General features: G+C 37.1%; 10 protein-coding genes across 11 annotated transcripts; 5 read left to right on the top strand and 5 right to left on the bottom strand.

Annotated features, from left to right (window-relative positions):
• Nucleotides 1-124: 124 nt before the first annotated feature.
• On the bottom strand, nt 125-2031 carry LOC108839386 (uncharacterized). The gene is made up of 8 exons (XM_056996771.1): nt 1827-2031; nt 1652-1746; nt 1377-1485; nt 1095-1172; nt 852-1005; nt 582-773; nt 423-479; nt 125-332 (listed from the first exon to the last, which is right to left on the bottom strand). The coding sequence occupies exons 1-8, from the start codon at nt 1976-1978 to the stop codon at nt 237-239; spliced, it is 933 nt and encodes a 310-aa protein (XP_056852751.1). The 5' UTR covers nt 1979-2031; the 3' UTR covers nt 125-236.
• Nucleotides 2032-4699: 2668 nt separating this feature from the next.
• On the top strand, nt 4700-5164 carry LOC130508675 (uncharacterized). Its single transcript, XM_057004294.1, has one exon. The coding sequence runs from the start codon at nt 4700-4702 to the stop codon at nt 5162-5164; it is 465 nt and encodes a 154-aa protein (XP_056860274.1).
• A 235-nt stretch (nt 5165-5399) lies between these two features.
• LOC108841444 (cytosolic sulfotransferase 11-like) lies at nt 5400-6416 on the top strand. Its single transcript, XM_018614200.2, has one exon. It carries the CDS (start codon nt 5409-5411, stop codon nt 6414-6416), a length of 1008 nt encoding a protein of 335 aa, XP_018469702.2. The 5' UTR covers nt 5400-5408.
• Nucleotides 6417-7787: 1371 nt separating this feature from the next.
• On the top strand, nt 7788-9802 carry LOC108841879 (uncharacterized). 2 transcript variants are annotated; one of them, XM_018614660.2, is made up of 3 exons: nt 7788-9270; nt 9384-9444; nt 9534-9802. In XM_018614660.2, the coding sequence occupies exons 1-2, from the start codon at nt 8050-8052 to the stop codon at nt 9396-9398; spliced, it is 1236 nt and encodes a 411-aa protein (XP_018470162.2). In that variant the 5' UTR covers nt 7788-8049; the 3' UTR covers nt 9399-9444; nt 9534-9802. The 2 variants fall into 2 exon arrangements, with proteins under 2 accessions (XP_018470162.2, XP_018470161.2); XM_018614659.2 differs by having other exon boundaries at nt 9384-9802.
• An 815-nt stretch (nt 9803-10617) lies between these two features.
• Nucleotides 10618-11280, bottom strand: LOC108841883 (ferredoxin C 1, chloroplastic). Its single transcript, XM_018614664.2, has one exon. The coding sequence runs from the start codon at nt 11224-11226 to the stop codon at nt 10771-10773; it is 456 nt and encodes a 151-aa protein (XP_018470166.2). The 5' UTR covers nt 11227-11280; the 3' UTR covers nt 10618-10770.
• A 2279-nt stretch (nt 11281-13559) lies between these two features.
• LOC108841880 (cysteine synthase) lies at nt 13560-16147 on the top strand. The gene is made up of 12 exons (XM_018614661.2): nt 13560-13676; nt 13714-13747; nt 13954-14005; nt 14084-14193; nt 14291-14348; nt 14428-14691; nt 14776-14913; nt 15010-15061; nt 15150-15229; nt 15412-15471; nt 15626-15706; nt 15819-16147. The coding sequence occupies exons 3-12, from the start codon at nt 13973-13975 to the stop codon at nt 15909-15911; spliced, it is 969 nt and encodes a 322-aa protein (XP_018470163.1). The 5' UTR covers nt 13560-13676; nt 13714-13747; nt 13954-13972; the 3' UTR covers nt 15912-16147.
• A 61-nt stretch (nt 16148-16208) lies between these two features.
• Nucleotides 16209-16905, bottom strand: LOC130507979 (preprotein translocase subunit SECE1). Its single transcript, XM_057002972.1, has one exon. The coding sequence runs from the start codon at nt 16834-16836 to the stop codon at nt 16303-16305; it is 534 nt and encodes a 177-aa protein (XP_056858952.1). The 5' UTR covers nt 16837-16905; the 3' UTR covers nt 16209-16302.
• Nucleotides 16906-17007: 102 nt separating this feature from the next.
• LOC130507978 (transcription repressor OFP11) lies at nt 17008-17637 on the bottom strand. Its single transcript, XM_057002971.1, has one exon. The coding sequence runs from the start codon at nt 17635-17637 to the stop codon at nt 17008-17010; it is 630 nt and encodes a 209-aa protein (XP_056858951.1).
• Nucleotides 17638-17669: 32 nt separating this feature from the next.
• On the top strand, nt 17670-20644 carry LOC108841878 (pentatricopeptide repeat-containing protein At4g14820). The gene is made up of 3 exons (XM_018614658.2): nt 17670-18008; nt 18210-18742; nt 18810-20644. Exons 1-3 carry the CDS (start codon nt 18000-18002, stop codon nt 20161-20163), a joined length of 1896 nt encoding a protein of 631 aa, XP_018470160.1. The 5' UTR covers nt 17670-17999; the 3' UTR covers nt 20164-20644.
• A 310-nt stretch (nt 20645-20954) lies between these two features.
• Nucleotides 20955-21504, bottom strand: LOC130507980 (uncharacterized). The gene has a single exon (XM_057002973.1). It carries the CDS (start codon nt 21361-21363, stop codon nt 21043-21045), a length of 321 nt encoding a protein of 106 aa, XP_056858953.1. The 5' UTR covers nt 21364-21504; the 3' UTR covers nt 20955-21042.
• Nucleotides 21505-23949: the final 2445 nt, after the last annotated feature.

Below are 23949 nucleotides of genomic sequence, written 5' to 3'. Positions count from 1 at the left end.
ATGATATGTCAAACGGGCAGAATGATGTAATGGAAAAGACTCTCTCATAAACAGAAATAAAATGCAACCGGGTGCTACTATTTTGCTGAACATAATAAGCACAAGAACATGGAGAAATTAAACGAGTACTGATATAATAATAGAGGTCTACCACAAAATGTGGTCCAAAATAGCCATTGGGTAAGTTATTAAAAGATTTTTGTTTTTCTCATTTGGCAGCATCACATGGGTGAAAACTATGGCTGGTTTGCAATCTTGGGAAGCCACTCTTTGTAGTAGTTTTGACAATCCACATCAACCTGAGAAAGAGCTCCTATCGGCGTCACTGTAATCTGCAGTTCAAAAAAGAGCGTTTACCAACAAGTTTGGACAACGTAGTGGAGACGAGTTTGTTTAATTAAGAGACATATGGGGATGCTTACATATCCTTCGTGTAAGAAGTGACGATCAGTCCCTTCTTCAACCACCACAGTCTTTAGCTATTTAATCAAAATAACCAAAAGGAATCAAATCTGTGTATATACACCTAAGGAGATAGGTAAATGATATCGGAAGTAAGATTTGCACACTGTTGATGATACCTCTCTCTTGAACAAACGGCTATCTTGTGAATGATGAGAAGATGTGCCGTTTTTGTTGTTGTTGTCGGAGACTACTCCTGAATCTGTTTCCATTGACATTGTAGACAACATCTTCGCCCCATGTGCTTCCTTCTCCACTTGTCTCCATCCCATTTTATCCAAGCTTTTGCCTTGTGTGGTTAATTTGTATCCCTTTCATTAATAAATAAGAATAAGTTAGGCGTAGCGATATATAAGAGAATGTAGTTAGAAGCTGCCACGAGACTTTACCTTATGGTTAGCAATATCAGTGGGCAAATCGATATTCAGAAAGCAGTTTGTTGGGTGAGTTTTGTTCTTGATCGCACTGATTATGCCGTTAATGATAGGCAAGCAAGCTTGGGCAGCAAGGATAAAGTCATTAACATTGATGTCTCCACGTTTCCTAGATATCATTTAAAAGAAAATATGTTGACACAAAACAGAGAAGAAACAGAATTAGGCTTCTTGAGGATAAATATATATACTCATTACCAATCATATGATATGGAGGCAGAAGGCACATCATAAATGAAGGCTTCACGAGCGCCAGCAACAGTTCCAGAATAGACGCTGCGAATGTAATCAACATTCCAGAAGGTAAGTGTTTTTTAAATTTGATAAACGCAAGCAGGGAGAAACGCTTAACACGAATTTGAACTAGCTAGGAAGGAAGTTTGATCTATTCCCATCTTGAAAGAAGCTTCAATGATCTCACTAGTTTTATGGAGTTTTGAATTCAACAGTCAAACAGAGAATAAGGAAGTGTTTACATACATGTTATATCCACAGTTGTTACCCACGTTTATACCACTGAGAACCAGGTCAGGAAGAGAAGGGAAGAGTGCTTCCGATAAGCCCAAACCAGTGCAATCCGCAGGGGTTCCTACGGACAAAAGTTGCACTTGATGTATATACAGTTTTTTTTTTGAAGAATTAAAGAAAAAAAAACAATATAGAACCGAGTTATAACAGAAGAGACTAATATATTTGGCAAAACATCAAATCTACAAGCTCAAGGGTTTTGTTCATAAACTTTATAGAAAACAAACCAGATACAGCATAGGCTTCAGCTCCATCAATCTCAACTCTTTGTGCAGTGAGGGGTCTACTCCATATTATACAGTGGCTAACAGCAGATTTCTCCCTGTACATGTCTCAAAACGTTACAAAATCACGTCCACCAAACCAAAACTGTAAAAAAAAAAAACAAAGAGTAAAACGTACGAATCGGGCGCGCAGACGCGAACGTCGTAGAGGTTGGTGGAGACAAGGACGCGAACGAGAGCACGAAGACCATGCGCATCTATTCCATCGTCGTTGGTGACCATGATGATCGGACGTTCACCCGAGATACGAGCATCGCCGTTAAGTTCCATCGCTCTGGTCAGAGAAAGACGGAAAGAGAGAGTATGAAGTAAAAATGAGTCGTTGCGTCTTTGAGTGAATGTTTTTTTAACCAATCTTCTTCCAATGAATGTTTTCTACACAATGGCTAGTAAAATATTCAATTTTTTAAAAAATATTTATTACCCAATTAGTATATGAATTTTTAATTGAACATGAGTGAATTAGGTAAGTCACTAACCAAAAAGTTGAAATAAATATTTTGTTTTCATGGATATTTAGTATTTTCCTGATTAGTTTATGTCTTGGTCAACATTTACCAAATCTATTGAATACTTTTCCGTTTCATTTTAATTGTTGTTTTATGCTTATACACATCAGTTAAAAACATTTAATTTTACATATTTTCAAAATAAAAATATCATTACCTATATATTTAACTATATTTCAATAAAAAAAAATCAAAGAATATTGTAAATATATTTTGCAATGAAATTCTAAAACACACCTGTTTTGAAATGAAAAAATTGATTCTATAACGACAACTAAACCGAAACAAATTGAGTAATTTGGAATAACTGGTATTTAAAAAAGAAATGAGTACATACTTTATTACCGTAGAAACCGACAATTGAACATGAGTGAATATGGCACATACTGTACATACTTTATTACCGTAAAAACGAGTGAATTAGGTCATTCAAAGAAATTGAAAACCAATATAGGTGGTAGTAAAAAAGGTAGAGGTGTATGCAGTTTTCAGTATTTACGATTTACCGGTATTTAAAGATATCTTGTTTTTCGGATATCTATTTTTTTGGATAATTTGAATATTTAAAGATATCTCATCTATTTTGTTCAATACAAACAAATCTAGAAAATATAATATAAGTTTTTAAAACTTATTTTTACGTAATATAAAATAAAATGTAACAAGTAATGAATTTATATATTCCATAAATTTTAAAACTTAATTAATATTTAAAATGTTGTTTTATAGAAATATTTTATATTTTCTTAATTTTAAACATTTATAATTAATTTTTAAATAAAGTTATATGTTAGAATAATAATTATATAAAATGATATGTTTAAAACTTTATATTTAATTGTAGGCATACATCAATTGTATAAATGAAACAAAACGAATATCCACCTCAGAAAAGTTTAAAGTTTAGTATTTATGATTTGAACTTTTAGTGGATTTCAATTTTTAATATTTTCTTTTCAAATAATTACATATATCCAGATTTTTTAGATCGAAACAAAACGAATAATAAATCGAATCAAATTTAACATATAAATTTAACATATATAATTTTGTTAGGCTGAATTAGTCCGCTTTTCAAGATTAGGATGCGGCTTGGCTGAAGGAGCCCATAGTTGCAGGTCTGGGACTTACGTTGGAGCAGAATGGAACCTGCTCTAATTGAACCACCTTGAAACGGTAAAACCCAAAAGGGTTCTTATTATTATTATTTTTGTTGGTCCGGTTTAAAAAAAAAAAAATTTAAACACGAATCAAATACGGGCCATTACGTGTCGGTGGATCTCGCAAACAGTACAAAAACCTAACAAAAATGTCATTTATTTGGCAACTTCTCCCCTCGATTTTGGTGTTTTTGTGGGTCCCCTCCTAATAAACCTCTAAACCTCCGCGATAATGTTGCTCTAAGCTCGGCATTTATTGCTGAAGGTCTAGCGCTTGCAGTCCTTAAATGTATGGAGTAGGGTGTCCAGCGCAGACATTGTGAATCAGACTCAGCTCTATTAATCAAGGCAACCAACGATGGAAACTCCATCTCTGAGTTGTATGGGATTGTCGCAGACATACTCTATTGTGCATCTCTGTTTGAGTCCATCTCGTTCAGATGGATATCTCGTAGTATAAAAACAAAAGGGCTAACTTGTTAGCGAACCAAACCCTCAGCCTTGAATCTCATGTTGTAAGGATCTTTGGGGCTTAACTTTTAGTGAGAAGTATGTGTTACAAAAAAACACCTATTTAGTAGTGTTTTAAAAAAAAAAGGAATACCGATTTATAGTAAATAAGTATTTTTTTTAAAGAAGAAAAAAAAAATTGAAAAAAGAAAAAAAATGTGTGGAAGCCCCTTGGTCCAATGGTTTGACTAAGGGTTCATGTAATGCTTCTACATCCGGAGGTCTGGGGTTCAAACCCCAGGAAAATACCAAATTATGCAGCTTATGGAGAAACGGATTACATGAGATCTTCAGCTTGGTGCAGGGCGTACCATCGAACATGGATCTCATAGGACAGCTCAGAGAGGTGCAGTCAGGCGTGTATTCTCACAAGATGGTAGAATTGTCGATTGTATAATCGTCTTTGTAATATTCTCATCATTGTCATAGCATAATTAATCGATAATAATCGATCCAGACGTTCAAAAAAAAAATTCTCAGTGGTATACATTTTGAAAAAAAAAAAAATTGAAAATGTACAAATACAAATCTAAAGTATTGTAAATTATTGGTTCACATAATCAAATATATGAATCATAAAAATAGATATTTGATTCAACTGAATTTCTTTCTAATTCTTTTTTGCTTTCTTCAAGTTTGATTCATCAACATCGGCAAAAATGTGTAAAGTTGCAAATGAATTCTTGAAACGATAAGATTCATGTGAGGCCTAGGACGCAGCCATAACTGAAATGCAAACAATCCCAAACACGCGTTTTGTCTACTTTAACCACATTTTCTTTCGTGAAATGTAACGGTGGAAACCACTCCCTATGAACTGGGTGAAATGTAACAATGAAGGTGCGTGGAACAAGGATAGAGAAACCAGTGGTCTCGGGTGGTTATGTAGAGACGAGAACGGGAGGCTGTTGTGGGCTGGAGCTCGAGCTGTAACAAAAGCGGGATCACCTCTACTAGCGGAGGCGGAAGCAGTGAAGTGGGAAGCAGAGTGCTTGGCAAGTTTTGGCTACAAGAATGTGATTTTTGAATCTGATTCTGCTTCTTTGGTTAGCATGATCAATGGAACAGAGAAACTGTTGCCAATCTTACTGCTAACAATTGAGGTGATTCGACAGTGCTTGTTACAGATTGGAAGCTTTGTACTGAGATATCATGCTAGAGGTGGAAATAAGGCAGCGGACAAGATAGCGAAGGAATCAATCACTTTTGTGTCTAGTATTCTTAAGTTGTATTCTATTGTGCCAATATGGCTGAAGTATCAGGTTGAGTCTGAATAAACCAGTGTATCAAACATTTTAGGTGAATGAAAAGTATTTGATGAGCCAAAAAAAAAAACCACATTTTCTTTCTGAAGTCTGGCCTACTATAAACATACATAAACATGTGACTTTGTGAATATCTAAACATGTGACTTTGTGAGCCGGATTTTCCAAAGCATCAAATCAAAAACTCTTATATCTCTTCCTCCTTTTCTAGTTCTCTCTCTCCCTCTCTCTGTACCTAGAGAAAAAAAGCATCACAATGGAGGCTTCTCAAGAATCTCACCTTCCAAACTACATGAAAGATGATAACGTTAGCCAAGAAACCAAGAACTTGATATCTTCTCTTCCTGCAGACAAAGATTTCATGGGTTACAGTCTCTACAACTACAAAGGTTGTTGGTACTATCCCAACACACTCCAAGCCGTTCTTGACGTCCAAGACCATTTCCGGCCACACAAGAACGACATAATCCTCGCTTCTTTACCCAAAGGTGGAACCACTTGGCTCAAATCTCTAGTTTTTGCCGTTGTACATAGAGAAAAGTACCGTGAAAATCCCCAAGTAATACATCCTTTGCTCTCACAAAACCCTCATGACCTTGTCCCGTTCCTCGAGCTTGAGCTATACGCTAGTAGCCAAACTCCAGATCTCGCAAAGTTTCCTTCTCCTATGATCGTTTCTACACACATGCACCTAAATGCATTGCAGGAAGCCACCGCAAAGTCTTCTTCCTCACCATGCAAAATCGTCTACGTGTGTAGAGGTCTCAAAGACACGTTTGTCTCCGGTTGGCATTACAAAAACAAGCTGCATCGCACCAAGATGGATCAAGGCAGTTTTGAGCTCATGTTTGATGCTTACTGTAGTGGAGTTATCTTGTACGGACCCTACTGGGAACATATGTTGAGCTACTGGAAAGGGAGCTTAGAAGACAAGGAGAATGTTCTTTTTATGAGGTATGAAGAGATCATTGAGGAGCCACTTCTTCAAGTCAAAAGACTCGCTGAGTTCTTGAACTGTCCATTCACTGAGGAGGAGGAAAAGAGTGGATCAGTGAAGGAGATCTTGAACTTGTGTAGTTTGCGTAACTTGAGCAACTTGGAGATTAATAAGAACGGGACGACGAGGATTGGTATAGATTCTAATGTGTTCTTCAGGAAAGGTGAAGTTGGCGACTGGAAGAATCATCTGACTCCTCAAATGGCGAAAAAGATTGATGAGATTGTTGAGTTTAAACTACGAGGTTCGGGTTTGATATTTCAGTAAGGTTGTGCTATGTTGTTGTTTTTACTTGAGCACATTAAGTTTCAGCAAATAAAGTTATGTTATGTACTTCTTCTATTTTTCATGCATGGTTAAATCTCAAGGTTATTATTACATACTAGCAAGGTAAGGTCTTAGGACTACCTTCAAGATTCGAAGGCATCACCACCATATAGACAAAAGGGTTTTGTCAATTAACTGCTTTTCTCACTTGCATCACCACCATATAGACAAAAAATCAAAAATTACAATGGACCATGTGCCAATGCACCCCCCACAACATGCCTAGAGCCGGGCCTGCCTGTCATAGTTATGTTTTTGCTTCCTTTTTGTTGGCGAGTGTCTGATTTGATTAGCTTGATAGGTGAAGTGAAGAGAGAAACAAATGTATCTTGTAATGGAGTTGCAGATAGCTACACTAGGATTCCTTTCCTTGACAGATCACATTTCTTTAAGTTTTGATATGACATTGCCACACTGTAATAGAAGCTTGTTCGATTCTAGTGCGACTTTGTATTAGCAGGAGCTTAAACACTTGTGGATTCAGTCCATTTTATATGTTTGTCCAAAATTTTAATCAAGTGTTTTACTGTTTCTCTTTCTCTGCTTAGCCATTTTGCTAAGAAAAAATAATACTAATTTTTAAAATATCTAACATTTCAGTGTTTTAACATTTTTCGATGCATATATAAGTAGTGTTTTAAGTTTTTTTAACCATTTTTCTTTGGTTCTATGACTATCTATTCATTTGGAGCCACTTTGCTAAAACTTTTTTTTATAATTTTGAAAAAAACCTCTGTGTTTTAATAATTTATCGATGTATTAGTATTTTAACCATTTCCTTTAGTTTTATTCACTTAAAAGTCACTTTGCTAAAACCTTTTTATAATTTCTGGTAAATAATTCATGAAAACCATCCCCAGTTTTTCACTTTTTTATCAGTTTATCAATTAATTTAGGATTATTTTATAAAAAGAGATATTTTAGAATACCTCATATGATATTGAGAAGTATTTTGTATATATATATATATGCATACATTTCTCAGCTTCTTGTTCTTTTGTTTCTTTCTTCTCTATGTGCCTTGCTCGAGCATCGAAAACGTCACACGTTGCACATAGAGTGCCTTCGCAGACCAATCTAGCTACAAGAGCTAAGGCGAACAGCACTTTTGTAATAAAATATTTACTTATAACACGACGTCGTTATGGTTTAGCATAGACAAAAAAAATAATCAACTGTTAACCAAAGGGTACAATATCGGTCGGTGACCGGTTACTGTAACATTGGGTGTATGCACCTGCTACAGCCGGTCAGGATCAAATTCATCCCTCTCCATTAAAACAACAACTCCTGCAACAACAACAACAACAAACAATAATTAGTCATCTCTCTCTCTCTCTCTCCTCTTCTTTCGACCCTAAAAGCTCTCTCTCGTGTGCTTTTTTAATTAATCCCCTGGGCAAAATCTGTCGGAGCCGTCCATTTTCATCGGTAAGAGTATCAATTTGTTAGATCTAGGGTTCTTCTTCTTCCCCGTGGGAGATAGATTTCATGGTGTGATAGATCTGGCGTTCCTAGGGTTCTTCGCCCTCGGGTGTGATTGCATTGCGCTGAAATTGGAGGTGGTGTGTACATGGAGAGAGGTGGGAGGAGATCCGGTGGTGTATTAATCAAAAAACGAAGCTCCTCTGGTTGCTTGATTCTCAAGAAGAAGAAGAGCGATGCGATTGGTAACCTTAGGTCTACGAGTGATTCCGAGTCTAGCGATAAGCCTCACTATGGCAATAATGTAGAAGAGTCTCGTTTTGGGTTGAAAAGGGATTATTATTATCCTGAGGATTGTTTTGTTGGGAATAGCAGAGAGTGGAAGGAGAGGCATAGATTAGAAGAAGATGAAGAGAGCGAAGATGAGTTGTTGAGGAGATCCTATGATGGTATGGGTAAGAAATCATATAATAGGGAATGTGGAACTGCCTCTAGTAGTAAATATTTAGATATTGAGAGGAAGAGAAGAAGAAGAAGACCATGTTTAGATAAGCAGCTTCTTGTTGTTGGTGGGAACGAGAGTATACAGAACAACAAGCCTTACATGGATTTGGATCGACCAATCAGGGTTCAGGGCAAAAACGGTGTCCTCAAGGTCATGCCTAGGGTGATGAGAGGAGGGTTACCACATCATGTCCACCAAGCTAAACAACAACAACAACCTGGGGAGACTGGTAAAATACGTGTTGCTATCAAGACTGAAGATATGCTTCCCCCTACTACTGCAAGGATACACCACTCAAATGGGTTGAAAATACACACGAAGAGCCAAGATTCTGAAGACAGTGATTCTTCAGGGCGGCTGCAGAAGAGGATCGTTCAACCTCACAAGGTTTTGAAGGTTGAGAGAGAGAAAGCTTTACCCGAGGCGCCGATTCTTCCGAAAACCAAAGAAGGCAAGGTTAAGCGGGGTTCAGGCACGGAGAAGCAGAGATTACGTGAGCGGATCAGAGAAATGTTGCTGGAAGCAGGGTGGACTATTGACTATAGACCTAGAAGGAATAGGGACTACTTAGATGCTGTTTATATAAGCCCCAGGGGAACTGCATATTGGTCTATTATCAAGGCTTATGAAGCCCTTCTTAAGCAGGTCAATAGTGGGGAAATAGTGGCCAAGCCTTGTGAAGTTGGTTCCGCTGCTACTCTCATCTCAGATGAGATACTCAGTCAGTTAACGCGGAAAACCAAAAGGAAGATTGAAAACGATATGAAAAGGGGGGTGGAACAATGTGCCAATGATAGTGATGGACAAGGAAGTCTTGGTGATTTTACAGCTCCTCTTGATGACGGACTTACACATGTCTCACTGGTAATAATACAATCTCTGAGCTTGCCTGTTGTATTTTTATCTAGTTTTTTCTTCAGTGATTTGGAGTTCTCGCAAGTATTTTTTTTCGTTGATGATAGATGATAATCTTGCAGGATCTATCTGGTTGACCGTGTCTTGGTTACAATTTAGACCGTGGGAACATACTGCACTCAGGTCCGTCCAGTTTCAGGTTTTTCTTTGTACCATTTAGTTGGTGGATAGCTTCTTCCAGTCAATGTTTTATCTGCTGGTGAACCTTGCAGCTTCATGATTGAAAAGTATTGGAGCCGCTTGGTATTGAGTGTGCACCGATAGCTTTTTCCTGGATCTTTCTCTGTAATTTTAGCATGTTGAAGTTGACCAATGTCATGCTCTTGTTTCTTCTATCAGAACACTATTCTAGCTAGATGTTTGTCAAATATTTCTCTCTTTGAATCTGCAATGACTCAATGAGTCTTCTTTGCGTAGCCTCTAAATTAGTTTTAATATTACTAACTTTTATTTATTTATTTATGATAACGCCTTTCTCATTTTTGACAAGCTTTAACATGTTTTTAATTAGACAAGATTCAGGTAGAACCAACGTTTTGACCCACGGTAATTTCGATTTGAATGAAAATATGAAATCATGATATGATGCTGTTTTTTTTTCTCTTGACTCCACTCTCTAGTCTGTAGTGTTGGTGTTGTGAATCTGAATTGGTGTTTCCGATTTCACTGGTGCACATCAGTGTGTTTGTGTTCACCTTGGTGAAAAGGAAAACGTCAATGTTGGTGTAGAATAACATTTTAACTTTTCCAATATATGTTAGTTTAAGAATCATATCAGCCTCAGATATAACACCGTCAATTTTGAGACAAAGGAGAATACCATATTCTACCCTAAAACTGTGTAAAAAATGCTTCCGCATAAACAAAACCTACACTACATTTGTGTAATATATTCCCCTAATTAATCCCGGTTTAAATCAGGCACATCATATGTCCAAACTCAATAGACTGAAACAAAATGTTAAAATGTGTATAATTCTCATTTAAAAAAAAAAAACCTCGAGGAGCTTTGACATAAATGCTTGATGATTTTACAAGTTTGGCAGAATTGGTCACATATATAAGGTTCTTGGGTCAAAACATGTTCAATGATATCCTCTTTTGGTCACATTCAGAGGTAGAGGGTGGTAGGGAAGAGTATCTTGAGAGAATGGTTTGCTTTAAGATTTGGCTAACCGCTGGCTAAGTTGCGTATAGTCTAAAGCTATCAATTAAGCTTCATAGATCTTATGTAGATTTTATTGCTCAGTTGTAGTTGTTTACTTTTCTTTTTCGTTAATGATAAACAAATAACTATTGGTATGTGATAATCATTTTACTACAATAAGGCTACAGGCCAACACTCATATCAAGCACTACATAGTCTGCATGACTAATATCATTAGACACCTTTTGAACGTTTGAAAAGCAAGCAAAAAACGACACCGTAACATACACCAACGTCCACTGTTAGTCGTTAGCTGTTGCGAGCTGGAGAGACAAGAGCTCTTCTTCAGGGATCATCTTAATGTGACAATCCGAAGTTGGATAGGACGCGCAAAGAAGCGCGTAGCCACGTTCCACCACGTCTTCGCTCAGCATCCCGTCGCTCTGATCCACCGTTCCGGTCACGAGTTTGGCCGGACAAGTCATACAAACGCCGAGATTGCAGTCGTACGGCACGTCCATCCCCGACTCAAGAGCCTTCGATAGAATCGTCTCGTCCGGTTCAACCTCCAGCTCCGTCGTCTTTCCGTCCTGCTCAACCACCACTTTGTACGAACGAGCAACGACTCCTCCGGTGAGAAAAATCCGGCGATTTCTTGTTGAGAGACTCACGTTCCGAAACGGGAAGGAGGAGGTGTTGGATAGGTAGGGTTTAGGGAGAGAGATCGTGGAGATTTGAGGGAGAGGGAGAGTCGCCATGAGTGACTGAGGAGATTGTGTTGAGTGGGAGACGATGACTGACTAATACTTGTGGTTGTCGACAAAAGGAGATAAGGTGCGGAAGATAAAACCGTATTCAACCGGAGTAAACCGTTTTGTACCAGAATATACCGGATTGACCTGATTAAACCAGAATATACCGGATTGAACCGTGAAGCAATATTGGTTAACAACCACCTGTGTTTTTTCTAGTTATATACTCCCCCCAAACCAAAAGCATGTGACACATTTGACCAAAAATAAATTAGAAGAACCAAAGCATGTGTGACGCTTCTTAGCTGGTAGAAAGGAATTGAAGAAAGTAATATAATCAGATTATCTGACGATTTGATTCCGTACGTTCTCTATTCTCTTAAAACATACGGTATTGACTTTCTATCTGTAAGAGAGATAGAAAGTCAATAGCTTTTTCCTGGTATTGGAGCATCTAGGTATTAACTATTAAGTGTACGCCAATAGCTTTTTCCTGGATCTTTCTCTGTAATTTTAGCATGTTGACGATGACTAAGGAGATTGTGTTGAGTAGGAGAGATGACTGACTAACACTTGTGGTTGACAAAACGAGATAAGACCATGATTATTGGTGGGATTGGGACAAGTCCCTTATGTAAGGGATTTTTTTTTCTTTTTTTTTGTTTGGTCAAATAAATCCAAGGGACCTCCCATTTCTTCTCTTATATAAGGAACGTTTTCCTTTTCTTCTCCTTCTTTCCTCTGTTTTGTGGTCCCCTCCTCCCTTAAGAGATCTCTTAAGGGATACTGATAATCTTACCCTAAAGTGCGGATGATAAAAACTGTGTTCAACCGGAGTAAACCGATCCTTGTGAACCGGATTAGACCTGATTGAACCGGAAAGCAATTTTGGTTAACAACCACCGGTGTTTTAAATTATATATCTCCCCCAAAGTATGCGACACATTTGACCAAAAATAATAGGGAAAATCGCATAAAAAACCCTCAAAGTGTCACTTACTAGCACTTTAAACCCTGAAGTTTTTTCACTAACACTTTTAACCTTCAAAGTGACATTTGTATCATAAAAAACCTCCAAATCAAAAAGTTGACCGGTTCAGCAGGTAATTTTTCAAAAATAATTATTTAATTAATAAAATAAACAAAATAAATAAATAAAAATCCAAAAATAAATAAAGTCGAAATTTTTAATAAAATTTACAAAAATTAAAAAAAAAAAATTTTTAGAAAATTAAATAAATATTTTTAAAATTATTTTCTAAAGTATTCATAAAATAAATAACTAAAAATTAATAATAAATAAAATTAAATTTTAAATAGAGAAGAACTAAATAAAAAGTTCACAAATTTTTTTAAAAATGGAAAATAGAAAATTCAAAATTCACTAGTTACGATGATGGTTTCTCACATAACCATTAACAAAGGCGATAATTGCCATATCTCCAATGATAGTTTCCAATATCATCGTTAAAAATGACAAAAAAATCTTTTTCAAAACTTTTAAGTTTTCATTTTTTTTTGAAATATATGAATTTTTTATTTTTATGTTTTTTTTTAATTTGATCTCATTTATTTTTGAACTTTAATTTTCTAAATATTAATTAATTTTCTGATTTTTTCTAATTTTTTCTAATTTTATTTAATTTATGAGTTTTTATTACATTTTACGATTTTTGTTTAATTTTCTGGTTTTTTATTTTTTTTTGTTTATTTTACTTATTAAATAATATTATTTAAAATATTATTTATTTAGTAAAATAATCAAAAAATTAAACAAAAATCGTAAAATTTAATAAAAACTCATAAATTAAATAAAAGTCAGAAACCATCATTGTCATTATTGATATATTTGAAATTGTTGTTGTCCACGATGATATGATATATTTTTTGAAAAAATATTATAATTAAAAATAAAACAATTTTGAATTTTCTATTTTTAAAAAAAAATTGAACTTTTTATTTAGTTCTTCTCTATTTAAATTTAATCTTATTTATTATTACAATTTTAGTTATTTTTATTTTGTTAAAATTTTATAAAATTATTTAATTTTTAAAATATTTATTCAATTTTTATTATATTTTCATTTTTGTGAATTTTATTAAGGTTTCGATTTTTATTTATTATTTGGATTTATTTATTTATTTATTTTGTTTATTTTATTAATTAAATAATTATTTTTGAAAAATTAACTGCTGAACAGGTCAACTTTTTGATTTGGAGGTTTTTTATGATACAAAAGTCACTTCGAAAGTTAAAAGTGTTAGTGAAAAAACTTCAAGGTTTAGAGTGCTAGTAAATGACACTTCGAAAGTTTTTTACGTGATTTTCCCAAAAATAATATAGAAAAATCCAAAGGCATGTGTCACGCGATTACTTAGCTGGTAGAAAGGAATTGAAGAAAGTAATATAATCAGGATCATCTGACGATTTGATTCCATACGTTCTCTATTCTCTTTTCTTTTTTTGGGCAACCATACGTTCTCTATTCTCTTCAAACATATTATCGACTTTCTATCTCTCTCTTTGGTATCCTCATCGTCTTCCTCTTCCCAGTTTTTTTTTTTAATTACAATTATGTTTGTATGGATCGGTTAATTGTATGTGATTAAGCTAATCTCGATGTTAGTTCTAGTGGTTTAAGTCATCTGGAGATTTATGTTTGATGATGCGTTTTAGATATTAGTTAGTTGGATATTGTTACTTAAATGTTTTTCTTCTTTGTGAATAAAAAGCAGTGAAGCTTGAATCATCATGGCCTCTCGTATTGCTAATGATGTGACCGAAGTAAGCTCTCTCTCTCTTTATTGAGTTATGTTCCTTCCATGTTCATGTAATGATTGACTCTGTCTTTTCTTCCGGCAGTTGATTGGGAACACTCCGTTGGTGTATCTGAACAGTGTTGCTGAAGGATGTGTTGGTCGTGTTGCTGCTAAGCTTGAGATGATGGAACCCTGCTCCAGCGTCAAAGACAGGTTTTCTGTTTTTTTTTTTTCGTTCCCAAATCTCTATTTTATGTTTTTAAGTTTCGGCTTTGAAGTCAACGTTGTATTTTTTCTTTCTTTTGTGCAGGATTGGTTTTAGCATGATCTCTGATGCAGAGAAAAAGGGTCTGATTAAACCAGGAGAGGTTTGTTTGGGGATGATCTTATTCTTTCGAAATTACTTTGTTCCTTATGTTTGACTTCTTTTTTTTTCTTCTTATTTAGAGTGTGTTGATTGAGCCAACGAGTGGAAACACTGGAGTTGGGTTAGCATTCACGGCGGCTGCAAAGGGCTACAAGCTTATCATTACCATGCCAGCTTCAATGAGTGTTGAGAGAAGAATCATCCTCTTAGCTTTTGGTGTTGAGTTGGTTTTAACTGACCCGGCCAAGGGCATGAAAGGCGCTATCGCAAAGGCCGAGGAGATTTTGGCCAAAACACCCAATGGTTACATGCTCCAACAGTTTGAGAACCCTGCTAACCCAAAGGTAAATGCCTTCTTATTCTTAATAGTGCTTTTTATGAATCTGTTTCTGTATCTGTTATTCAACATTGAAACTGTTTCTGTGAAGATCCACTATGAGACAACTGGACCTGAGATTTGGAAAGGCACCGGTGGAAAAATCGATGGCTTTGTCTCTGGGATTGGAACTGGTGGTACCATAACAGGTGCGGGGAAGTATCTCAAGGAACAGAACCCCAACGTTAAGGTGAATAGATTCAATCTTTCTCATATATTTGGCTCTGTCATCATATATTCTTGAGTCTAAGCTAAACCAATGGCTTTGTTTTCTCCCTTCTGTCAGCTGTATGGAGTGGAGCCAGTTGAAAGCGCAATTCTATCCGGTGGAAAGCCAGGTGAGTTTTGATTCCCTCTCCTCATCGTTTCGTATTCTTGTATTACCAAAGTTGCTTAACAATTTGATGTTTGCTGAAAATGCCAAAGGCCCTCACAAGATTCAAGGGATAGGTGCTGGTTTTATACCAGGTGTATTGGAGGTTAATCTTATTGATGAAGTTGTTCAAGTAAGACTGATCTCCAATTTTTTTTTTTGTATTACTGAATCAGAAACTTTCTACAGTTCTAACTTTCCTTCCCTCCATCTCTGTCTGTAACGCTTTCTACAGGTTTTTGTATTACTGAATCAGAAACTTTCTACAGTTCTAACTTTCCTTCCCTCCATCTCTGTCTGTAACGCTTTCTACAGGTTTCAAGTGATGAATCCATCGATATGGCGAGGCTTCTTGCTCGTAAAGAAGGTCTTCTTGTAAGTAATTCACATCTCTCACAACAAACAAAAAAAACTTTTTTTGACTCATAGGAGGATCAGTTGTTTGTAGGTTATGAGTTTGGTTGCATATTCTCATTTCATAGTGGGAAAAGGTTTATAACAAGAAAATCTTTTTAAAAAAAAATTGTAGGTGGGAATATCATCAGGTGCAGCAGCTGCCGCAGCAATCAAACTTGCAAAGAGGCCAGAAAACGCCGGGAAGCTTTTTGTGGTAAGTTATTTGTATTTATGTCATCACTCTTCACTCCCAAAGCTAAGACAAGCTCAATCAAACTGAGTCTTTTGCTCTTTGAAAGAACTCCACTGAACTATTTATCTTACAGGCGGTGTTCCCAAGTTTCGGAGAGAGGTACCTATCGACCGTACTATTCGATGCCACAAGGAAAGAAGCAGAATCCATGACCTTCGAGGCTTGAATAGCTCTCAGAGCTGCAAGAAAAAAAATCTCCATTTCTTTGATTAGAGACGCCACTAATAAAAAAAAAAGGATGTTACAGTTTCTTCCTAAAGAGAATTGTTCATCTTCAGTTTCAATGCGTCTTTTGTTTTAATTTATGTATCTTCTGTGTGTGTGAGAACAAAACTCAAAACTCTATATTTCTTCTTGTGAACGAACCCACTTGCTGTTAATAAGTTTGAATTTTCTGTGTGACGTTTTGCTCTCTTTGATTCGAACTCGCTTGGGAAGTTGGAACCGTAATAACCAGATTAAATAATGACTATAAACTTTGATTTAATAATAATAAGAAGGTAATTGCTCAAAACGGAGTGTGATTACAAAATATAATACACAAATTTTCACGAAAATCAGCTGAAAAAATCTTGAACACCTTTGCCGATGAAGACACGATCAGAAAGCTCAGCCAAAAGGAAATTAACGGTTAGCAAAACCACGCTCGAACCGGCGATTACACCAAGCACCACGCCGGTTGTCCCAACCACTTTCTGAAACGCAGGCCACTCGATCTCCCTCACTTCCTCCGCCACTCCACTCAGAAACTCCTCCTTCCCTTCCCCCTCCTCCGCCGCCGCAGCTTTCCTCTGCTCCATCGCCGCTTTTATCTCTGCTCCCAACGCGCTAATCTCCACCTCCTTTTCTCCGTCTCCACTCTCTCCCGGCGACGGAGTCGCCTCCTGCTCGGACTCAGATCCAGCTGTGTCTCGGCTCTGCTCGATAGCCCTAGCCACCAGATACGGCGATTTCCTCGTGCAAATCATCGCCGGAGTTCGTATCTCAGTGTAAAACGGAGATACACGATGGGTGGCAGGTAGCGAGGCTGTTTTCCGTAAGCTTATGTTTATTCCGGTGACCGGCGGCGAGAACTGTGCGGTTAGAGACATTTTCTCGCTTTTGATTTTTTTCTTAAAAGTTCAGAAATGATTTACTCCCTTATCTAAAGGTAGTGATCGGATGCAATACTGACTATAGTAGACTTAATACAGCTATGGGCCTTTTGGAAGCCCATTAGCCCAATTAAATATTAAAATAGAGCGGAGAAATAAATAAATAAATTAGATCGATTGGGATAAAGAATTTTCCGGCGATGACGACTGAGAAAGTAACCAGAGGAGTGTATCGGCGAAAGCAGAGACGATGAACTTGTGAGTGTGTCTTGGATTCAAGGAGAGGTAACAGAAGAGGAGCTCGTTCAAGTATTCTCTATCGGAGGAGGCGTCGTCGTCTCTCGTCGGATCTCTAGCTTCCACCATCTCTCTCATTGACCTTCCGAAATCTCTGCACGGGTCCGGTGAATCAATCCGCTTCGTAATCGCCGTTCCGTCGCTTAAAATCTTTGACACGATGGCATAGTTTCCATCTTCTTCGTCGTCTTCGTCGTCAGGTCTACGCGGAGAAGGAGGAAGCAATCCGCCGGTGAACAAACTGGATCCAATCTCGCCGGATTTGGGAGTGGTCAATGCGGCGGCGACGGAGGTGAAATTATCGTTGCGGTGGAGAGGAGAGGAAACAGAGAGGTGATCGTAGAGAGAGTTGAAGTTGTTGATGAAGAGAGAGGGAGTGTGGTGGTGATGAGATGGAGGGTTGTGATTGGGTACGACGATCGGGGAAGAAGGAATCGACGGTGAGACAACACCGGAGGAGGAGAAGCAGAGGTGTAGCTTCTTCTTTAGAAAAGTAGACATGTTTGGTTAAGGAGGAACGATTAATTAGTTAAGACTTTGCAATGCTTATTAATACATGCAGCAGTAATGTAGTAAGAGGAGGTCACGTAGTGTATGCAATGTCCATAACGTAGCTGGATCCATTCTTAAATATTATTTACAAACTACTATATATATTTTTAATATGTTTAGAACGCGGATTTACACCAGGTCTTTGATGATCATATTCGATTGCTTAATATTTTTATCTTCTATCAAAATAATTAGTGAATTGAGATATTCACTATATATGTATAGCTTTAAAATACAAAATGGACTGTGTCAGCCAAAACCCATCAGGTAAATAAAGGCGAAACCAAATCGGGGAAAAAAACCCTCTCCAAATGTTATCGGTAAGTTTTCGTCTTCTTTGAAATTTTCGTTAAATAGTTAAGGATTGGATTGGTATTTTTATGGTGATTAAAATTCAGAATTGGCTTCTTATTACATTACGAACGCTTTTGGATCATAAAAGCTTGATAGAAATGTTGCTTAACGCATTGTACATTAGATGTTCGACCAAATGTGCTCAGATTTTGTGATTTATTTATCAGATGCCCTCAACAGCTGTTCTTGACGTACTCTCACAGTGCAAAACACTCAGCCACATCAAGCAACTCCACGCCCACATCCTCCGCACAGTATCCGACCATAACCGCCTCAACACCTTTCTCTTCAACCTCTCCTCTTCTTCTTCCTCAATCAATCTCAACTACTCACTCTCCCTCTTCTCATCTCTCCCCTCTCCACCGCAACCCTTCCTCTTCAATCTCCTTCTCCGGAACCTCTCTCGTTCCTCCCAACCTAGAGCCGCGATCCTCTTCTACCAGAGGATCAGACGCGCCGGTGGCCGTCTCGATCGTTTCAGTTTCACTCCGATTCTCAAAGCAGCCGCCAAAGTCTCGGCCTTGTTCGAGGGTACGGAGCTTCACGGCCTTGCGTTGAAGACAGCCGCGATTTCCGACCCGTTTGTAAAGACTGCTGTTTTGGATATGTATGCTTGTTGCGGCAGGATTGTAGAGGCGCGCAAGGTGTTCGACGAAATGCCCCAGAGAGATGTTGTTACTTGGAATACTATGATCGAGAGGTTAGGAATCATATTCTTTAGTGTTTCTTATAAAAAATGGGTGTTTACTTTAAGCTTTGTTTTGCAGGTATTGCCGATGCGGGTTTTTAGATGAAGCATTCAAGCTTTTTGAGGAGATGAAGTGTTGTGATGTGATGCCTGATGAGATGATTCTCTGCAACATTGTCTCCGCATGTGCTCGCACTTGTAACACCAAATATAACAGAGCGATTCACGAGTTTTTGAAAGAGAATGGTGTGAGGATGGACGCTCATTTGCTGACGGCTCTTGTGACTATGTACGCTGGAGCTGGGTGTATGGATATAGCAAGGGAGTTTTATACGAAGATGCCAGTTAGAAGCTTGTTTGTTTCGACCGCCATGGTTTCTGGGTTCTCTAAAGCTGGGAGGCTCGAGGACGCACGGGATATATTCGACCAGATGGAGAAGAAGGACTTGGTGTGCTGGACGACGATGATCTCAGCTTATGCTGAGAGTGATCATCCTGAAGAAGCTTTAAGAGTTTTCGAGGAAATGCGTCGCTATGGGACAGAGCCTGATGAAGTTGCAATGGGGAGTGTTGTATCAGCTTGCGCGAACCTCGGTGTTCTGGAAAAAGCGAAATGGGTTCATGAGTTAACGCATCTCAACGGGTTTGAGTCCTCTTTGACAGTAAATAATGCTCTGGTTAACATGTATGCGAAATGTGGAGGTTTGGATGCAGCGAGAGATGTGTTCGAGAAGATGCCGACGAAGAATGTAGTGTCGTGGAGCTCTATGATCAATGCCTTCTCTATGCACGGGGAAGCCAATGACGCGCTTACCTTATTCGCCAGAATGAAACAGGAAAATGTGGAGCCCAACGATGTTACTTTTGTAGGTGTGCTATATGGTTGTAGTCACTCAGGGTTAGTGGAAGAAGGAAAGAAGATCTTTGCATCGATGAGTGATGAATACAACGTTACGCCTAAGCTCGAGCATTATGGATGCATGGTGGATCTCTTTGGACGTGCTAATCGTTTACCAGAAGCTCTTGAGGTTATAGAATCAATGCCGATGGCGCCTAACGTAGTCATATGGGGATCGTTGATGTCAGCTTGTGGAGTTCACGGAGAGCTTGAGTTAGGCGAGTTTGCAGCCAAACACGTCCTCGAGCTGGAACCTGGTCATGACGGGGCGCTTGTGTTAATGTCGAATATCTACGCGAGAGAAGAGAGATGGGACGATGTGAGGAGCGTAAGACGAGGGATGGAGGTGAAGAATGTGTTCAAGGAGAGAGGTGTTAGCCGGATTGACGTAAACGGGGAATCACACGAGTTTCTCATTGGTGACAAAAGGCATAAGCAATCAGATGAGATTTATGCAAAGCTAAAAGAGGTTGTAAGTGAACTGAAGCTAGCGGGTTGTGTTCCAGACTGTGGTAGTGTTTTGGTGGATGTATAGGAGAAAGAAAAAGAAGGGTTTTGGATTCGATGTCGTTGCAAAAGGCTTCGCGCTCTGGTTCGGTTTGATGAATGAGAGGGAACGGTTGTCACACGTTCTTCAAGATGGTCGCCTCTAAAGTGTATGAAAGGGAGATCATAATGAGAGATCGAAGTAGGTTTCACGCCTTCTTGCAGAGAATACTGGTAATGGGCAAAAATCTCATAAGTTCTCTGTTCTATTTGGAACAAAACAATATGTTAATTTCTTTTGTGTATATAATTCTAGAAATTTTGCACTAGATAGCAAAGATACAACACAAATAGTAAGGTAATTGGTTGGGACATAGGAATTGTATTTAGCTTTAATTCTTATCTACAAGTATAATGATTTATAATTTTTTCTTTAAAGCTAAGAAATGGTTGTAGCATTTTTATTTTCTTAAGTATTATTTAATAAATTGTAAGAACAATATACTGTTGTATGAATTCTTTTTCCTTCATTTATGTTGGGGGAGGCAGGTGTTTTTACATCCTTGTTTCACCATATCTTCACGTGTTTGTCATTATACTTTGTTTTCCTTGTATCTTCCATCCTCCCCTGTTATTATTTTCAAGCCATCAAGATTTTTGCTTCTAAATTCTTAGAATATTTAAGTTTATTTGTATATTAATCAATCCAGTGATTGGAGACTCAGGAAGATGTCCCTGTTCGCTTTCTAGATCAGGTTCAAAAACATTGCATGTCACTATTTGTTTTGAACCAATGAAGTATATACTTCTGTTCTTGTCAAATGGTACTCCAGTATTTTGAGGGTGATGATTTTATATTATATCGTACATTAGCCAACACTATAAAAGCGAAGAAAGTGATGAGGGAAAAAGATGTGTATACACACAACTACGTGGTGTTAGATCTTCCAAACTTCTTGGACTTCGCCGGCAACAACTCACCGGACCTCCGACGTAGCATCTGTCTCATTCCGTCGGCGACGAGTTCAGCCGGGTTGGCTCTAAACTTACTACAAAATGTCACATGGGCGTTAACAGCTTCCTCTACCGTCGTCATCTTCCTGTCACGGTTGAATTCATCACTCACCGCCTCGGAGCAAAGCCCACAAAGCCATTTTCCACCGAACTTAGCTTTGACCTTACTAATGTAGTTTTGTGTACAATCTTCCGTTAAACCGCAACACTCGCACGCCACCGATTTGATCTCCATTATTGACCAATCTTTGGCTCCAAAACTGCTATATAACTTATATTTCAAAAGAGAAAAGAACGATAAAATGTTTAACTGCTTTTGAATATATGATTCTTTAATCTCGAGGATAGATTGACGATGGAATGCTTCTGTGGATTTGTGAATATTTAACACCAAAGCTTACTGTCAGTTATATAGACATTATAATATACATGTGTTGCATGGTGGGGTTTATATGTTGGCCCTAGACTTGAGAACATTAATATTATAAATTCTAGAAAAGTTGAGAAGTAGAGGAAATGCATTATCACACCTTAAGAGTTATGTTATCTTTAAAAGTGAAACATAAGTTAGTTAATAACACGTCAAAAAAGTTAGTTAATGACAACAGTCCAATTTCAATTAAAGCACCACACTATTCCTCGATTTCAAGGTTTATACGGTGGACCAACTAACTTGTAGGTTGTGACAATTGGCATATATGTTTGAGGTGTTTTAGTCCATGTGGCAGTAAATGATTATTGCGAGAATACCAAAAGTTTTGTGTAAGTAAATGATGATTTGAAAGAACTAAAGATTAGGGAGGACAAAGATCAGATGCAATAACTAGTGCTCCATGTTCTAAGGGACATGGGATTCTCATTTGTGGAAGTGGAGGCAAAGGTGGTCGGGATCAGGGCTCCACTCTTCAATTATTTGATCTTCATATGTTGCTCGAATCAATAAATAGTGGAAACTTTCAAATAAAAGTTATGAATTCATTATATGTGGGGGTCTGGTCTAGTGATCCGATGTTCAAAAAGATCGAGTAAAGTGATTGTGTTTTTCTAAAACCTTCTAGTATGAGTCCCACTTGGGAAGGATCATGCAGTGTAATGGTGGCCTGACAAAACATAAACTAAAATCAACACCCTAGGAAGATGTACACCCAAGGATGCCACCGTTTAGGTTCTCAGAAGTTGGACCGATCGATCAACTTTACTAGTCCAGAATCATACTCACAAGATTTATTATCAAATATTACAGGTTTTGTAGATATTGCAGAATCACTAGACTTTAAGCATCTGAATGTTTGGCATGGCGCATGTGCATGAATGAAATTTTCTTGGCGCAGATTATGTCGGCTTCAGTTCAAAATGGGAATTTTATGGGCAGACAAGCTTTGATTATAATGAATAAGTAGGTATTAGTTAGTTTCCGTTACCATTTTTGCTTTGGCCTCTCTAGCCAGACATTTGTTTGACTCTTGCCACTAACTGTCTTCCAGATTTCTGCCATATATAAATGTGTGTCTATACCTTCGACATCATAGATTTCTATTCATAGCATTTTAGTTATCATCACATGTGAAAAATGGGGTTTTGGGTTGGAAAAGTATTATAGAAATCTCTCGGCACTACACATGGAACTCAATGGACTCTCTTGAAGAATAACATGTCTGAAAGAGAAGCATATCATATCTGCTAGATTCTTAAAATTATTATTCACATCTGATATGCTGAGAATCTGGGGATTTTTGTTTATTTTTGATTTCTCACAACTCCAGTTAATGTCTACAAGCACCTTGAAAAAAGTACACAAATACAAGACTGGAGGGTGAGCATCTACCACAACCTTGCTCTATAGAGCACCGGAGCATCCACCATTGTATCATACTAATTAAAATTATACTATATTTCAAAGAAAAGAACTTATAAAATCAAGTTATTTCAACAATAGTTCTAAAATTGCTAACCTAATACTTCATATGTTTTTAAAAATGTATTTGTTTCACATATACAAAATTTAAATTTTAATAATAAATACATTATTTTTTGAAGTTAGCTATTTGACATTCGAAAAAACGCTCTATACGGCCACCTGGCCCGCGAAAATACACAAGGATGAGAAGTACCATCGCGATTTGATTATAACCGGTCATTAAAACAAAATATCTTTAAAACTTCATTTTTGTTTTAGTATATGTTAAAACCAGACTCGTTTTAGTTGAACATGTAAATAATTTTTCTTAAAAACTTCTTTTTTTTTGTTTTAGTATATGTTAAAACCGGACTCGTTTTAGTTGAACATGTAAATAAAATTTTGTAGAATTGAGTAAAAATCTTGTTAAAACAATGAAATGGCTTGAAGGAATGGAGGCTGTTGATTTTGAAAACCATAAGAATGGTAAGTTAAGAAAATTACAATTTTGTTATTCATTAAAAGGAGAAAGGGAAAAGAAAAAAAATAGTATAGATGGCAGTTGAACTTGAGACGTACGTGTGGACTTTATGCAAATTTATATATACTAAGATATATTCATAAAATTTTAAAATTTAATTCTTATTAATCGTTTATTTTTCTATAATTTATCATTAACTTGTTAGGCCTGTAATGATAGTGCTTTACACTTATCACAATTTTAAATATAGACTATTTCTTATAGTTTTAAACTAATATTATTTAAATCTTTAAAATTAAAATTCACAACTGTTAAACAATAAAATTTCCATAAACAACTGCAAACATCAAACATGCATATTGTTAGAACAATCTAACTTTTATCTTATAGAAAAATAAGTACTAACACATTCAATATATTAAAACTTACTATCATTTAATTGT

Source organism: Raphanus sativus, chromosome 2 (genome assembly GCF_000801105.2).
Source record: "Raphanus sativus cultivar WK10039 chromosome 2, ASM80110v3, whole genome shotgun sequence".
Lineage (NCBI taxonomy): Eukaryota > Viridiplantae > Streptophyta > Magnoliopsida > Brassicales > Brassicaceae > Raphanus > Raphanus sativus.
This window is presented reverse-complemented; position numbering and strand designations above follow the sequence as displayed.